Source organism: Mytilus californianus, unplaced genomic scaffold (assembly GCF_021869535.1).
Source record: "Mytilus californianus isolate M0D057914Y unplaced genomic scaffold, xbMytCali1.0.p SCAF_5, whole genome shotgun sequence".
NCBI lineage: Eukaryota > Metazoa > Mollusca > Bivalvia > Mytilida > Mytilidae > Mytilus > Mytilus californianus.
In genome coordinates, this window is record NW_026262701.1 from 120,058,108 (window position 1) to 120,075,842 (window position 17,735).

Sequence of the window (17,735 nt, forward strand, 5' to 3'; positions counted from 1 at the left end):
AATCTATTTTATAATAGAATTAATAAAAATATAGTGTCAAATCTTTCATATGGATTTTTTTGTAAAAAAAAAAGATGAAAACATTTGCAGATATTTTTACTGGTCTTCCTTTATAAATATGCATTTCTTTAAACATAATTTAAAAGCAGTGTAAGGGAAGTAACCAAAACGTTGTATTTGGATTACCTCCCTTACACTGTTTTAGATTATCTTTATTGTTCATTAACCATTACTTTATACATAATTTAAAAGCAGTGTAAGGGAGATAATTTCAATGATGTATTTGATTTATCTCCCTTACACTGCTTTAAATTTTGTTTTGTACTAAAGTATTTGTCCATTAACCAGGACAACCTTGTTTTCCCCCTTTTTTGCCCCTAATTCCTAAACGGTTTGAGCCATAACCCCCCAAAGCAAATCCTAACCATCCCTTTGTGGTATGGAAACTTGTAGTATAATTTCAGAGAGATCCATACACCGTTCCACAGTTATTGTCTGGAAACTAGAAAATGCTCATTTTTTGCCCCTTTTTGGCCCCTAATTCCTTAACTGTTGGTACCATATCCCCCAAAATCAATCCCAACCTTCCTTTTGTGGTATTTAACCTTATGGTCAAATTTCAAAAAGATCCATTCACTTAAACTAAAGTTAGAGTGCGAAAACCAATATGTATTCGGACGACGACGCCGGACGACGACGACGACGACGCCAACGTCATACCAATATACGACCACAAAATTTTTTGGCGGTCGTATAAAAAGCTTAGGAATAGAATTTCCTTGAGTCTTAATTTACTATTAACACAAATGAAGTTCTGTGGATTGGGTGTAGTATATGGGAAGCAGACATAATAAGCTAATATAAGTTGTGTTAAGCTTACACAACTAAAATAAGAGTCTTAGTGATTGGAATATGTAACATATTATTATATATATCAATGAGAAGTATTGTGTTTGTATAAAATTGTGGAATATTTCCAGTTAAGTTAAAGTTTTACTTAAAATTGAATATGAAGTGAGCAATACATTTTTATTTCATTTTATCAATATTATACATTCATTTGCATTTTCTTTTATTTGTGTTCATTTGCAAATTACTACCAAGCGGTAATATTGATCTGGTCCCCAGAGAAATAAAAAAAAAAACTTGATATCTACGTTCCAATTGTTTCCTTTATACCACTTTTACTTGTTTCACTCTTCCTACATTTTAAGCCTTTTGTTTCCAACCATTTACCTAAAAATCAACATATTCACTACCTTTATAATTACTGTTTTAAAATTACCTTTGAAATTTCTACAAAACAATTGTTAAGTATAATTACCCCCAGCTGATGGTCCATGATTGGTTTACAATAAATACTATGTTATATACTGCAATAGTTTTTTGGATAAATCAGTTGATTCATTTGTTTTCATGGATACTAGTTTTTACTGATTAAAGAAAAATTGTAATTTCTCAGATATTTGATTTCATGGTTTGTCAAAGTCTGCATACAAAGTTATAGAAAATATGTACTTTGTTGGTCCTTTAAATTTAAGGTTTATACATATATATATATATATATATATATATAAACCCAAGAAATCCACGAACATTAGTATCTAATAAATAATTATAATGAATTAAAGGTATGACATAAGGTCCTCAAATTTCTTTATATGCTTTAAAATTGCCTTGTTATCAGTTCTTTAAATATTTAAATAATCCATAAATTATTTGTTATAAACTTAAATGTATAATATGACCTAGTAGTTGAATTTTAATAGTTTTCCAATAACCAGGAAGTAAAACCTATTCATAAATTACTGACAGTGACTGGATATTATAACAAAATGGCATTTTCTCATTCTGTAGGGAAAGCACAAACTCCAGCTGTATGTCAGTTCTGTGAGGAATCCACAGAAATTAAGTGGAAGTGTATTAATTGTGAACTATTCCTATGTCAACTGTGCAGTTCAAAGATACATAGTAAAAGTAAGGCATCAATGGAACATGAAATTATAAATCTTAAAGATTTAGAAACACAGAACTTCGCTACTTCCATGCGGAAAGTAGATCTTGATAACATGGTATGTACGAAGCATATTAAACAGAAGTGTTTTTTCTACTGTAATAAATGCAGTCAGCCGGCCTGTTCCGAATGTGTAGTGGAGACCCATAAACTGCACGACTTTAAAGCCATTGGTGAAGTGTATAAAGATATCATCTCTGAAATGAAGAAACTAACAGACACATTTGAAAACAATCTTAAAATCTGTAGAAATAAAAAAGACAAACTGCAAAAAATGCTTTCTGATGGTGATACAAATTTTCAAGAAACAAGGGGGAAAATTTTGCAAACTGAGAAGGAATTGAAAGAGGCTATTTCGAAACATGCCAAAGACCTCTTACAAGAACTTGAAGCAAAATGGAAACCTTCAGAAAATAGGATCAAAACAGAACTATCTGCTTTGAGGAAGAATGAGGATGAGTTGGAAACCAGGAGCAACAACCTAAATCAAGTGCTGCAGTCTCATGAAGTGAAAGACATTTTCTCTACAAGTAAAACCTTAAATAAGGCATTGCCAAAGTGTTCAGTTACACAAATAAAACCTAATAAGGCAATTAAGTTTATTCCTAGAAATATACACATGAATATACAAAGTAAAATACTTGGTGATCTTTATACTGTTCCAGACTTTGAACTTATAGACACTTATCAAAGTGACATTGAAAATGTGTCATCTATACTTGTATCCAGTGACAGTAATGCCTTTATAGGAAGTCATAATAATAAAAAGATACAGAAAATAAAATTTGAAAATCACAATATTAAAGTGGAGAAAGAAGTTCATGAAGTAGTCTGGGATATATCCTTGACAAAGGATGGAGCAATACTTGTGTCATCCATAGGGAGTGATCTGAAACTATATACTAAAGATGGACAATTAAAGACATTCAAATCATTTTCTCCACTGAAAACTCTAGGTATCCATGTAACCAAAGATAATAAGTTAATAGTAGGATTGATAGAACCTATTCCTATTCCATTCCCCCTAACAAAAGACAGTATCAGAAAACTTATGGTTATGAACCAGGATGGTGATATACAACATTCCATTGAATATGATACATGTACAACCAATCAGAGACTGCTAACATTTCCTTGTAGAATCCAATCTGTCAATGATAAGATAGTAGTTTTAGATCTTATAAACAAAGAATATGAGGGTAGGGTAGTAATGTTAGATTATGGGGGACAACTCCATTGGACCTACAATGGTTGTAATAGTACCAATTCTGATCTGGTTCAATTTAATCCTAGAGATTTGGCAATAACTTCTACAGACATGCTTTTAGTTTCTGATTTTATAAAAAATGCTATACATGTATTAAATCATGCTGGGGAGGTTATTGTATATAAGGATGTAAAAAGCTTAGGAATAGAAATACCGTTAGGTCTTGGGGTTGACAAAAATGAGGTTTTATGGATTGGGTGTGGTAGATTGGGAAATGACAAAAGTAAGATACACAGTGTTAAACTGATATAACCAAGATGTTAAAATAGACCAGACATTATCAATAAAGCTAAAAAAAAACATCTTTGAGTTTAACCTGAAGGGTCAGACCAGGGTTTGGGACCAGAAAATATCTACAAAGAAGGGAAAGGGACAAGACTTCAACTGAAGTATCTTATTGTTCACTTGTTTCAGAGTTTAATTTCTACTCTGAAAAAATCACACCCACAACTTCCCTGCCATTTTTTTTTTATTAATTAATATATCTTAAGACAGCTTCCCAATGAAGTAACAAACACAGAACATATATCTACAATCTGATTTATAAATAAGTATTGTTTAATTTTTATTTTTTGCTATGTGACTCTCATATATATTAAAACAAGTCAATATCTTCAAGCATGACTAAAAACAGTGTGGAAAACTGAATATATGAGTGAATTTTTTTCAAGTCCAAGGACCATAACTCTGCACAAAATTATCAGACCGAAACAAAAATTTGAACTTGATCTGTAACTTGTCATGATAAAACTATTTACCAATTGTCAATCAATATCTTCAAGCATGATGAAAAAAAGTGTGGAAAACCTATAACACTCTAACATTAGATATGATGTAATACAATGTATATCTAATTTGAAATTACAATCAAATATAATTAATAGTTCCAAATATTTTTTCTTTCATTTGTCACAAACTAATATAGATTTGTAACTTACCTATAAAATGTCAACAACTTTTATCTACACAATGTAATGTAATGAAATATATACCTTAATAAAAATAGATTATTATCTAATTAAAGGATTTCACTTAATAAAAAAAAAAATATATATATACATGTAGCATTCAGAAAATTAGTTTATACAAAATAACATATTAACCTGCCACAAAATTCCTCAAACAATTTACCAAAGAATGTCTTTTAAAAAATGAGTTATCTCCCTTTGTACAGATTATATGGTTTAACATAGTACTCTAACATTAGTTATGGAGTTTTTTCATGGACCATAACTCTGGACTAAATCATCAGACCGGAACAAAATTCGAACTTGATCTATAACTTGTCATGATAAAACTATAAACCAAATATCAAATCAATATCTTCAAGAACGAAGAAAAAACGTGTGGAAAGCTGAGTTGCCGGACTGACGGATGGACAGACGGACGGACAGAGTGCAAACCTAAAGTCCCCTTCTTTCCAAGTTTGGTAGAAATCCAGGACAGTTTAAGAAAGTTATTAAAATTTCAAAAACTTTAACCACAGAGTGAATGTAATGTTTCCTGGCAGAAAAACTAAGTCAATTTATAAGTAAAATACGGAAAATGGAATTTTTTTTTACAAAATTTACTTTTGGATATTATCTTATGATCATAAACAAGCTTCTGTCCAAGTTTGGTAGAAATCCAGGATGGTTTAAGAAAGTTATTAAAATTTCAAAAACTTTAACCACAGAGTGAATATTTGTGGATGCTGCTGACGACGAAGCCGCCGACGGAATGTAGGATCGCTATGTCTCGCTTTTTCGACAAAAGTCGAAGGCTCGACAAAAAAACAACACACAAAGTAGAATAAGAATAATCTGAAAAAATAAAAAAGTCTATAAAAAAAAAGGAGTTGTCGGATTTTGATCCACAATAAAAATTAAAACTTTCAGCATAAACAAATTTACTCAAATCTTTTCAAGGCAATGAAAAATTACCTACAATACAAAAAAAAACCTCTTATAATTAATTGCTCAAGTTATCACTCAAAAACAAAGCATTTACAAACAAACAAACAAACACCAATAATGAATATACATCTTTGCCATATAGTTCATTAAATTGTACAATGCATATAAAATAATCAGGAAGAAAGGTCGTACAGTGTATAAAAATCAAGAAAAAAGGATCAAGTACTATCAAAACTTTCGAGGTATGCTTTACACTTGAACATCAGAAACATTTCTGATTCTACGTCAAGTCACTTAACCATTCTATAGAAAACATAATTGGAGAGCTGCTAAAATTTTGAAGATAGGAACTATTTTTTCTGAATACTAATTAATTGCCTATTAAATCATCCACAAATGGAGTACTGGTCAGTAACAACCTCCTTCAGTTGCCAATAATATTAAATATTCACAATAATTGACCATAATCAACTTTCTCTCTGAGGACACAATAATGTCTTTACTTCATAATAGTTTTTGACATCTGTACTGTGTGACCTTTATCTCAGCTGCTGTTATGACTGCAGGCCCTCTAACATTTAGAACTTGTTTCTATTTTGATAGAGATGAACATCATTTGGTCTCTTGTGGAAAGTTTTTTTGCTTCTTATTTTTACATAATTATTTCCAGTCAGTTGATGAGGTTAAAAGTTCATTTTTGTGCAGTTCTGTAGAACATGTAGTCAGATTTATAAACAAGAATGCACAAGCTAAACTGTCTTGTCTGCTTTACCGATCATGATTGAATCTTATGTTGAATGTCTTTGATTTTTGATTTTTTGATTGTTGGTGTTTAACGCCACTTTTAAGCACCGCTTTTGGGCTATTTCGTGGTGGCCAGATTTTATAGGTGGAGGAAGCCGGAGTCCCCGGATAAAACCACCGACCTTCGATAGGAAAACTGACAATCCTAGTCAATTAAGATTGGAGTTGAAAGCACCCGCACGAGCGGGGTTCGAACTCACAACCTCAGTGTTGACTGTCTAGTGATTACAGTAGTAACTACTTAGACCACTCGGCCACCGAGGCCCCTTGAATGTCTTTGAAGTCATCTGATACTTCAAATTTAAAAAAAAAAATAAAGTTGAAAGTATTATATAATCTTTTAAAAGAAAATCCTTTATCTCATCCAAATCTTTAGAAATTAACAGGGTCAAATAACCTCCATGGAAATGAGAAATGCCAATGCTTATAAAACTTGTACCAGATTTCATTGACTTATCGTAAGTTGCTTCCTTAAAACTAACCTGTAAACTATGCAAAAGTTTCAAAGTCAATGAATCATGAAGATGGGACAGGGGCATATAATCTCCATAGAAATGAGACTTGCAAATGCTATTACAACTCAAAATATGTTTAACTGCCCGCCCCAAACCCCCCCCCCCCCACATTCTTTATGTGCCTGTAGTTCAGTGGTTGTCGTTGATTCATGTCTGTCATATCTATTTTTCATGAATTATTTTGTTAGAAATTAGGTCGTTAGTTTTCTCAATTGAATTGTTGCATATTTTTCATTTCAGGGGCTTTTATAGCTGACTGTACAGAATAGGTTTTTCTCATTGTTGAAGGCTGTATGATTGCCTTTAAATGCTTACATCCTCTTCATTTGAACTGTGGTGGATAGTTGTCTCATTGGAAATCATACCACATCTCCTTATTTTTATATTAAAACATTCAAAGTCAAATGACTATGCCTGGAGGGGGGAGTCAACTAATCTCCATGGAATAGAAATGAGATGTCCCAATGCTAATAAGTCTGCATACCAAATATAATTGACATACTTCTATTGGTTCCCCTTAAACTGACCTAATCACCACACTAAAACATTGCTAAGACCACCTTTGTCGAGGCTACACAAAAACTGTGCACAGAGGACTTAGTTTAGTATATATACATGCATTGGTTTAATAATTTCCTTAACATTATGGTAGCAATACACAGTTAGAAGTTTATTTTCGTGTTTTGGCCATGGTAAATTTTTTAAATATGAAAGTTTTTGTACAATAAAATTGATTTTTAGATAGTTGAAGAATAATATAGCCTTCCAAGTGGGTTTATATGAACATCTAGATTGTTTTTAGCATGTTTTATAGGCCATTTTTCTGTTTAACAGTCCATATTTTCACATCCGTACCGCCCATAGGTCCAGAAATTATTGTAGTGTTTTTCAACAAAGATTTGACCCTCGATCTTTTCAATTCAATTTTATGGAAAAACGAGCAGAAATGCATATGATTTTTTTTTGACCTCTTGATAGATAAATGTCTATGGTTTCAGGAAAGGTATCACTCTAATGGATTGAAATTCTCCTTTGGACAAAATTTTGAAGACTTTTGTGACATTTTCACCCCCCTTTTTGCAATTTTTGTATCAAATAAATGCAGATTGTTGCCATGGTTACACCAAAAAGAGATTATATTTCACCATTATAACTATTGGAAATCAAATCTATGGAAGATTCTCTTTCCATAAATATACACATGCATAACACAACTATTAAGCCTTATTTGTTAGAAAGGAAGGAAAAGAGGGTGGTTAAAAATTATGAGTGTCAATTTTAAGTTTTTTTCCTAACTGTGTATTGCTATCTTATAATTACACGAAACTCTTAAGCATAAAGCTTAAGGTTTTACTACAGGTAACACATAAACCTATCACTATTAATAATCCATAAAAATGAGGTCAAGGTCAGATGAACCATGCCAGATTTACATGTTCACCTTAAAATCATTTCATACACCAAATAAAGTTGTCCTAATGCTTATAGTATCTGAGAAAAGGCCTAACCAAGTTAACTTAACATTAACAAATGAACCAAAGATAAAGACAATATGTTTATTTAACAATGGTTCTATATACCAAATAAAGACCTATTCCTATTAGTCAACCAAACAGTTTTTTTTAGTACTAACTGAACCATGAAAATGAGGCCAAGGACAACAAACATATGCTAGACAGAAACATCAGACCATCAGGCTTCTGTATACTTATGTGATGTATCACAGTATAGATAGGTTTAGATTGACCCAATTTGAGCAAGAGTTACTTCCCTTTTGTTGCCATTTTATACGACTATATGCGCAAATTCCATCATAAATCAGCCAAATTCAACTTGTTACACTGACCGTTACTACGGTTAGAATTTAGAAAAAGGTTTTTTTCTGAACATTTTTTTAATCCTTTTAGCCTTACTTAGTTCATCATTCAATCTAGTTAGGATCTCTTATCACTTATGAGTATCACATGTTTCTTTTAGCCTTGCTTAGTTCATCACTCAATCTAGTTATGATCTCTTATCACTTATGAGTATCACATGTTTCTTTTAGCCTTGCTCAGTTCATCACTCAATCTAGTTAGGATCTCTTATCACTTATGAGTATCACATGTTTCTTTTAGCCTTGCTTAGTTCATCACTCAATCTAGTTAGGATCTCGTATCACCTATGAGTATCACATGTTTCTTTTAGCCTTGCTTAGTTCATCACTCAATCTAGTTAGGATCTCTTATCACTTATGAGTATAGCATGTTTCTTTTAGCCTTGCTTAGTTCATCACCCAATCTAGTTAGGATCTCGTATCACCTATGAGTATCACATGTTTCAATGTGTTTAGCCTTGCTTAGTTCATCACTTAACCTAGTTAGGATCTCTTATGAGTATCACATGTTTCAATGTGTTTAGTCAAATAAGAAAATCAACAGTGTATCCCTACAAAATGGTAGCCAAGGGAAATAACTCAAACTCAAATTATGTCCTTCCAAACCTATCTATTCTGCATTCTGATAAACAAAGCTTTAAACAAATAGTTTATTTGACATTACTTGTAGGCGAAACAAAAACAGAGTGAGGAATTTAATGAACAGAAGCAGTAAAGAAACATATTGGACACCTTTAACCATTTGGAGTTATCTGATGCTGATATTGAGTGCAGCAGCTAAGAACTGTCTTTATCTGTAGTTGTTTTGAAGACTAAGTGATTATCTTGGCATTATCAGATTTTTTTTTATATACAGTGTAGTATATCTGTTTTATGTTTGCCAGGTTTGGATGTTATGTCAATTAACATTTTTTTCAATCTCTTCAGATTAATTACCTCTGCTTACAAAGTAGAACAGTAACTTTACCATATAATGTTTTTTTAAGCAATCATAGGAAAAGTTCATGTAAGATTACAAAGTGTAACAGTTGTTCTAAATGGGTTTTTGTAAAGCTTGTGAATGATAACAAAGTGCAGCAGTGTAACTACACAGATTTTTGTAATGCTTCTAACCATGCAGTCACGTGAAATAGTTAATCAGAAATGACAAATCAATCAGCACCCATCACACCTGCTAAATCATTTAACATTAAAATGATAAAACATTTCTGACAAGTAATTATAAACTAGCATGTTAGCAGATCATTATAATCATCTTATAATAGTGAACAAAGTTATATGTTGGGTAAGATGGTCAAAAGAAGATTGGTCAATGCATGAATTAAATTAAACTTTTCTTCATTTGCACAACTAGCATTTTGTTTGAAATTGACATTCAATTTGTTTTTTACAAACTCATTTATGAGTGTAAAGACAAAATAATATAATCTTCTTTTTAAACTTGTATAAAAGACCTTGAATTCCATCAAAACTGAAATTAAAAATGTTTTGCAAAGCTATACCAATTAAAGAATCTTTAAGTGACTAAGCTCACATACCCTATGCTCCCATATGAAGAGGGAAAACTTAAATTAACCTGATGTCACAGTTTTATTTCTTCTTTTTTGCTTTTAGATAAGATTCTTTTCTATTATGATTTACTTTGTAGCATAGGGTATAATCTGTTGACAAAGCCAATTTGCCAACCTTGTCCCAAATATTAACCCTTCCAGGAAAATAAACAACCAAGTCTTTTTTAGCATATTGTTTAAACTTGAAGAGAGAAAGTTGACCTTCCAGTCTTTCCATGTCACTGAAATACTAGTTGATATTTAGAGTCTTTCTGATAAATAACGAACAAATATTTTACTTGAAACCACAACTAATTTGGCTATTTCTTTAAATTAATTGATTTTTACCTGCATAAAGGAAATTAAAACTAAGCCAGAAATCTATTTCTTTTAAAAGTATGGAGGCACATATGCATAAAAGATGAAATGCTATTTCAATGACAAATTATAAAATAGATAGGTTTGGGGATAAATGTGTTAAAGAGAGCTGAATAGTATTGAATGAATGAATGGATCTTTCTTGCAAAAGCATAAACATGCTATGGCAAAATTAACCACATATATTACTTTGGTAACAAGAGTGCACACGCTGAAATGTCTCGCCTTCTTTACTAACCATTGATATTATGTTGATAGTCCTAAATATAAAGCTTTACTACAACTATCACATAAACTTAACATGATCCAAGAAAATGAGGTCAAGGTTATATAAACCGAAGGAGAAATACATGTACACCTTACAATCATACAATTCACTAAATATAGTTGACCTATTGCTTATAGTTTCTAAGAAACAGACTTAACCAAGAAAAACTAAACATTGACCAATGAACCATGAAAATGAGGTCAAGGTAAGATGAACCATGCTAGGCAGACATGTACAGCTTACAATCCTTCCATACAACAAATATAGATGACCTATTGCTTATAGTTTAAGAAAAACAGACCAAAACACAAAAACTTTACACTGAGCAATGAACTGTGAAAATGAGGTCAAGGTCAAATAAAACCTGCGAGACTGACATGTTCATCATAAAATCTTTCCATACACCAAATATAGTAGACCTATTGCATATAGTATTAGAAAAAAAGACCAAAACTCAAAAACTTTACTTTGACCACTGAACCATGAAAATGAGGTCAAGGTCAGATGACACCTGCCAGATGGAAATGTATACCTTACAATCTTTCCATACACCAAATATACTAGACCTATTGCTTATAGTATCTGAGATATGGACTTGACCACCAAAACTTAACCTTGTTCACTGATCCATGAAATGAGGTTAAGGTAAAATGAAAACTGTCTGACGGGCATGAGGACCTTGCAAGGTACGCACATACCAAATATAGTTATCCTTTTATTCACAATAAGAGAGAAATTAACATTACAAAAAATGTAAAAAAAAATTTCAAGTAGTCATTGAACCATGAAAATGAGGTCAAGGACAATGGTCATGTGACAGACAGAAATTTCGTGACATAAGGCATCTATATACAAAGTATGAAGCATCCAGGTCTTCCACCTTCTAAAATATAAAGCTTTTAAGAAGTTAGCAAACGCTGCCGCTGTTGCCGCCGGATCACTATCCCTATGTCGAGATTTCTGCGACAAAAGTCGCAGGCTCTACAAAAATTGTGTTTTCGCACAGATCTATAAGCTGGACAAACTAGAACAAAATGATGTTCATCTTCAATAACACACATTTTAAGGCATCTACATTAATGATTTTCTCTTGGAATGTTAGTGTAACGACCAACTTCAACATCTAACTTTAATGTTCCACTACTTACCTTTGTTAACAGACAAACATTATTGTCATAAGTAAGATATTGGAAATCTATTAAATCTGTTAATGACTACAACTGTTACTGGTATTGACATTTCAATCTTTTGGCTAAGGATGTCTTTTTTTCTTCTTTTTTTGTAGTTAAGGAAAAAAAGGGGGGAGGTTATTGAAACCATTTCTCTTTTTTGCAAATACATGCAAACGTAAAGAAATATTTTAATAGAATAATTATAATACAGTTAATATTCTGCTGGACATTTTGAAACTCTGCAACAATGCTTGATAAAAAGGGAGATAAATAATAAAAGGTTCAAGAAGAAATAGATATATTAAAACAATTCCACAAAAATATTGTTTGTCTTGAAAACAAACATCTAAAGTTTTATTTGCAATCACAGAAACCAAACATTTTTTTGAAACTGTATCCAAAAAAACATGGGAAAGGCATTCCATAAACTCAGAATAACTTGCCACTAAGTACATGGGAATCCTCCTGAAATCTGAACCTTTTCAGGAAAATTCTTTACAAATGATCATCATTAGAACATTTGGTTATTGAATATCATACACAACATTCTAAAATGGTAGGTTTAATCAGATTGTACAGCCTACCAAACCATAACTTTTATTACAATCATTTTCAATTCCAATTTATCACTAAACCCAAAAACACTGAAGTTTATAAATTAAATAATCTTAAATGTTATTCAACCAAAGCAAAAGTGTATTGATCAAAGTATACTTAGATTATCATCTTGAAACCTTATGTTTTTAATGGATGGACAGACAGAGTGGTGACTATATGCATTTCAGATTTTATTTCAAAAGACTAAATTAATTAAAACTCTTTTAAGTACATTGATTGCATGAATAGCAAACAATCTATCTACTAACTGTTTGTCTTTCAGAGCAATCATTTAAAAAGCTTATTTTGTTGAAGCAATTTACCAAACTTTTTATCTATGTATAATGTGAGAGTACCAAATTTCAACTATTTTGACAGTTTTTTCACATAAAATTAAAACAACATCTTCACATTTTTTTAACACTTTGACAATAGTTCATGCTTGTTTAAGCATTTTGTATGAAAGGATGTCTGTTTTATAGTTTAATTTCTCATTTTAAAAGCAGATTTTTGTTGACATTGCATGCAACGTTTCGGTAAATCTTAACTTTTTTTCACTGGAGACTTATCTGTTGATATATAATGTGATCGTTTTGTGTACATTAAAGTATAGTTAGCATTGAAATTAGTGTCACACCTTCTTATTATTCCCAGCATGGCATGGTCTAAAAGATTCTGGAGAGAATACTGCCTAAGATGATTTGGGTATTTTGTTAAGCATATTTTGGTTGACCTCCTTAAATAAATTATGCAACAATCCTAAGTCACCAGCTCTGGAGTATTCCTTATGAAGGTTATTCCATTAATATAAGCCATGTACATGCAAAGAAGTATCATATTATCAGATGCAGATTTGTGGGGGGGGGGGGGGGGGGGGGGGGGGCAGGGAATTTAGAGATTGAGTAACAAGAGTTTTTACTTATTCTGAGATAAATGTTGGAGTGCTCAATTCTGAGTTTCTGTGAAATGTTTTGTGGACTGAATCTGATGATGTTTTTTGTTGTTTTTGTTCTTCGACATGTAAATGTTGCACTAGTGGTCGATTACCCCTTTGGAATCTTACTTTTTATATAAATATAAATCATGCCCTAAAATTTTCAATTGCATAAAAAACGAACATGTTAACGTCTTTCTAGTTCAACACACAAATTCACATGTCATACTTACAATTTTACGCTACTGTATGTATTTCATTCAAATTTTGTAGGGTCAATTTTGTTTTGATTTTAATTCATTTGGAACGAATAGAAGCAGAATTGTCACTGGTTTATTTGTTTATTTTGTTATAATTTTGTTGTTAGGCGTTTTTACTTTCTGTGATATAAACTTGAGTCGCATTGACTATTGTGTTCCCTGTCCTGTGTGATTAAAACAAAAACAGTGGTAATAGAGTAAGGCTAACTAGCAACAGGATACTCTGATTTCTGATTGGAGTAATTCTAATAATTTCTTTGAAGTTTTGAGACAGCACTGGCATACTTATTTGGATTCGTGATAGACCGCACGGTAATTTCTCTTTCATGTGCCCATTTTCTCTCTCTTGGAGTAAGGGTGATAACTTGCTTAACTAACAACACACGTTTTTTACCCCGAATTCTGCTAGAGGCGTGCAATTACGTATCCTTCGCCTTCAATGAATATAACTGTAATATTGAGGGATATCTACTAATAATATTTCTGTTCGATTATTATCATTATTTTGAAGATATAGAATCATACAATACCTTTCTTTTCAGTCCAAATAATTATGACGTCTTGAAAGGCTATTTCATTTTTTTGCTGTGACGCCTTACGAAGGCATCACAGCAAAAAAATAAAATAGCCTTTCAAGACGTCATAATTATTTGGACTACTTTCTTTCCAGAGAAAGCTTTAATACATGCACAACAGTTAACACTCACCTCTCTTACAGTAACATTCTCTATTATTGCACCAAGTGCCGGAATGGTTGATGTTCTGACCAATCTGAAATTAAAAAATATCAAAAAACATTAATTCAATGAATCAATTTCATCATTTAAAAGATTTTTTTTTATTATCATAAAATCACTTTCCAACTGATGCAGAAACATCTTTTAGAACACAAATCAGATAAAAACAAAAATCTCCTCTTTCTCTAATGATGAATTCTTCTTTGAATTGAAGGTACTCCAGAATTGCTACCATTATGACCAAATAACCAACAATGTACAGCCCTCTTTACTTAAGTAATTGATGTCCAGCATAATAGCTGATAAATATAGAATGGGAAAATCTTAAAATTTTCACCATATTGTTATATAATGTACGATGGGAAGAATGAACTTACATTTCTGGGTCGTTACCAAGTGTAACTAAGGCAGGAAACACTCTTGATGAGACTAGACTTTCATTTACACCTTTGACCAGTAACTGTAAAGAGAAAACAAATATTGGAAATATTTGAATGCTTTATTTCTAATAGCAACATGAAATTATTCAATAATAAAAAGATAAATGGGGCAAATACAAATTTGGCTATTTTCAGCAAACAGTTTAACAATTAAAATGTGTACAAAGAAATTTCACATTAAATCTGATTGTAAAATAGGTGGACCATATTACCCTTAGACACTTTCTTTACAACCTAATGTTTTTGGAGTACCCATTGAAACTGCTAACCAATGAATCATTAAACAGGCAACAAAGGTGTGTTCGAAGAACCTGCTGCACTAGTCAGCTTTTTTATTTACCATAGCTTATACAGAATTCATGATTATACTACAGGTACTTAAAATCTTAGTACTAAATAGAAAATTAACAACAGACTCTGATAATTTCACTGTAGCGTTAAAATTTATTTCATACATATCAAAAAGTTCTTTGATAAACATTTACATACATAAGTTAATAATGTACAAAGCTGATGTTGATATTACATCAGATATAATAATTGGTTGCTTTTAGACTTTGGCATCTGCCTTGACATGTTACTGTCAAGTTGTACAATCTTCTTCACTTTGTTATTAAGATAAGAACACTTACAATTTGTATTATATCTTTAATGCATTATACAATTAATGATAACACTTATCAATTACCATAATGTTTTAGTGCACTGCCAAATTAATTGTTTACAATGTTTTAATGTAATTCTGGAAGTCAAAAGGACTTTCTCAGTGTCATAGTTTCTGTGACACTATAAGACTGCAATGCAAATATTTCTATGTGATGAAAAAGTATGAAAAAAAGGTTTATATTTTCAATGCATATTACTCCAGGTGAAGAGACAGACTTTACAAAACACATTCAATGTATATGTGTATTGCAATGTTTCCAATGTAAATTGCAAAGATATGATATTGATATTTTCATGAAGGCTATGTGGTGTTGTTGTAATAAAATTATACTATATTATGTAATAGAGGATGGTAGTCTCTAAGATAGACATGAAAAATGGCATTCTTTGTTACAAGACTAACCTCTTTTGATAAGCTCTGTTGATTTGAAATAAAGTGCTAAGGTTATAAAGATTTCTATCACAAATCAGTAGTAATTCACAAAACAGCACATGTACCAAGAAAACTTAACATTGAACAACATGAATCTCTAGCTTTTATAACTAAGTGATAGGGTAAAATCTGCTTAAAAATAACTTAGAAGTTTGCATGGCTTCAAGAGACATACTGATTAATTCATCAATAGGGAAAATAATTCATTTCCAAGAACTTGAAAGTAGGGAAAAACTCAATCCTTCAAAGAAATAATTCAGTTCAAATAAATTAGCCACTCGAATTATTGAATTGACCTGATATCAATCAAAATCCTCAGGGCTATTCCATTAAAATGTATGTGGGAGGGTAGGAAGGGAAGTTTAATTATTGAATGTGGGTCATGGGTCTTTTTTCAGTATGCGTCTATTACCATTATGCAAAATTATCTAAAAAATGGTTCTTGGTTGTAGGGATATTTTGAAAGTCCCTTCCTACCCTCCCACATACATTTTAATGGAATAGCCCTCATACAATCAATAGAAATACAGTGAGCAGGCTAAACATGATACTCTCTGCTCTAATTCAACTTAAGGTGATATGTTTAAGTATCTTTCCTTTAAGAAGTCTGATCATAATTATTTAGCTTCATACTTATAGTACATTAGTACAGGATTCCATTATCCAGTGGAAACTCACCTCAAACAACCTTGCCGCTGATGCCCTGACTTGAGCAGATGTGTGAACAACTCCGTCCCACAGAACTGTTAACAAGAGATCATGGTTTGCAGAATCACAACTAAAAAGAATAAAAAATAAATACACATTATTTGAAACAAGAAATCTGTAAAGTAATCTGTTAGCCATTGTTTATTATTACATCAGGGTTTTCGATATCACAAACTAGTCAAAACATTTACTAAATGATATCATCGGTACAAGGACATTATTCGTAAATATAAATCAACATGCAGACATCTTATACGTTCAGGTATTTCACATCCAATCTTTTATGGTAATATTCTATACAAAGCACAAAAATGTCGTCATTCACCTCAAAAGATAACCAAACCTTTAAACAGACTTATTCAGAAGAGATATAGTTCCTTAAAGATGGCATATTTTGGAATTAATATTGGGTCTTTGCATTGGAAATAAACACATTTATTCTAAAACCAGTTGTTGGCATGATACGGGTTATGTCCTTCTCATATATTTTATGATGGTATGATACTAAACCCATAACGGTAGGGATTGTGCTTGATTTTCATATGATGAAGACATAATCTGTCAATCAGTTTAATTGAGGTCTGGAGCTGGCATGTCTATAACTGCTAGTAGTCCTTTGTTAATTAATGTATCATTGTCATTTTGCTTAGTTTCTTCTGTTACCTATTCTGAAATCGGACTCAGACTTCTTTTAAACTGAGTTTTACTGTGTGTATTGCTGTGTGTTTTTTCATTCTACATTGGCTAGAGGTATAGGGGGAGGGTTGAGATCTCACAAAACATGTTTAACCCCGCCACATTTTTGCGCCTGTTCCAAGTCAGGAGCCTCTGGCCTTTGTTAGTCTTAATTGTTTTTTTTAATTTTAGCTTATTTATATGTTTTGGAGTTTAGTGTGACGTCCATTTTCACTGAACTAGTACACATTTTTGTTTAGGGGCCAGCTGAAGCTCACCTCCGGGTGCAGAATTTTCTCGCCGTGTTGAAGACCCATTGGTGGCCTTGGGCTGTTTTCTGCTCTTTGGTTGGGTTGTTGTCTCTTTGACACATTCCCCATTTCCATTCTCAATTTTATTTACCATTCTAATTCAAATTCTAAATGTACACACACAAGATATTCCACTGGATATCATATATTACTTGATATTCTCAGAATAAAAATGGATTTTCCCCCAGTTATTTTAGATATTAAAAAAATAAACCTTCTTATCTTGTTTGTCTTT

The 17,735-nt window shown here is 31.8% G+C and overlaps 2 protein-coding genes across 2 annotated transcripts in view; one reads left to right on the plus strand and one right to left on the minus strand.

Moving 5' to 3' along the window:
- The window catches only part of LOC127700885 (RAB11-binding protein RELCH homolog), a 91,603-nt gene that overhangs the window by 47,005 nt on the left and 26,863 nt on the right, over positions 1-17,735 (minus strand). Inside the window, exons 21-23 of the mRNA XM_052204596.1 lie at positions 16,485-16,584; positions 14,645-14,727; positions 14,238-14,301 (exon numbers count right to left, since the gene is read on the minus strand). Coding sequence (XP_052060556.1) covers positions 14,238-14,301; positions 14,645-14,727; positions 16,485-16,584 — 247 coding nt within the window. The remainder of the gene's footprint in view (positions 1-14,237; positions 14,302-14,644; positions 14,728-16,484; positions 16,585-17,735) is intronic.
- On the plus strand, positions 1,796-4,573 carry LOC127700889 (E3 ubiquitin-protein ligase Trim36-like). Its single transcript, XM_052204603.1, has one exon. The coding sequence runs from the start codon at positions 1,836-1,838 to the stop codon at positions 3,531-3,533; it is 1,698 nt and encodes a 565-aa protein (XP_052060563.1). The 5' UTR covers positions 1,796-1,835; the 3' UTR covers positions 3,534-4,573.

What these genes read in the sequence shown, in the direction of transcription:
- LOC127700889 (XM_052204603.1), top strand. Translation starts at nt 1,836, where the DNA reads ATGGCATTTTCTCATTCTGTAGGGAAAGCACAAACTCCAGCTGTATGT.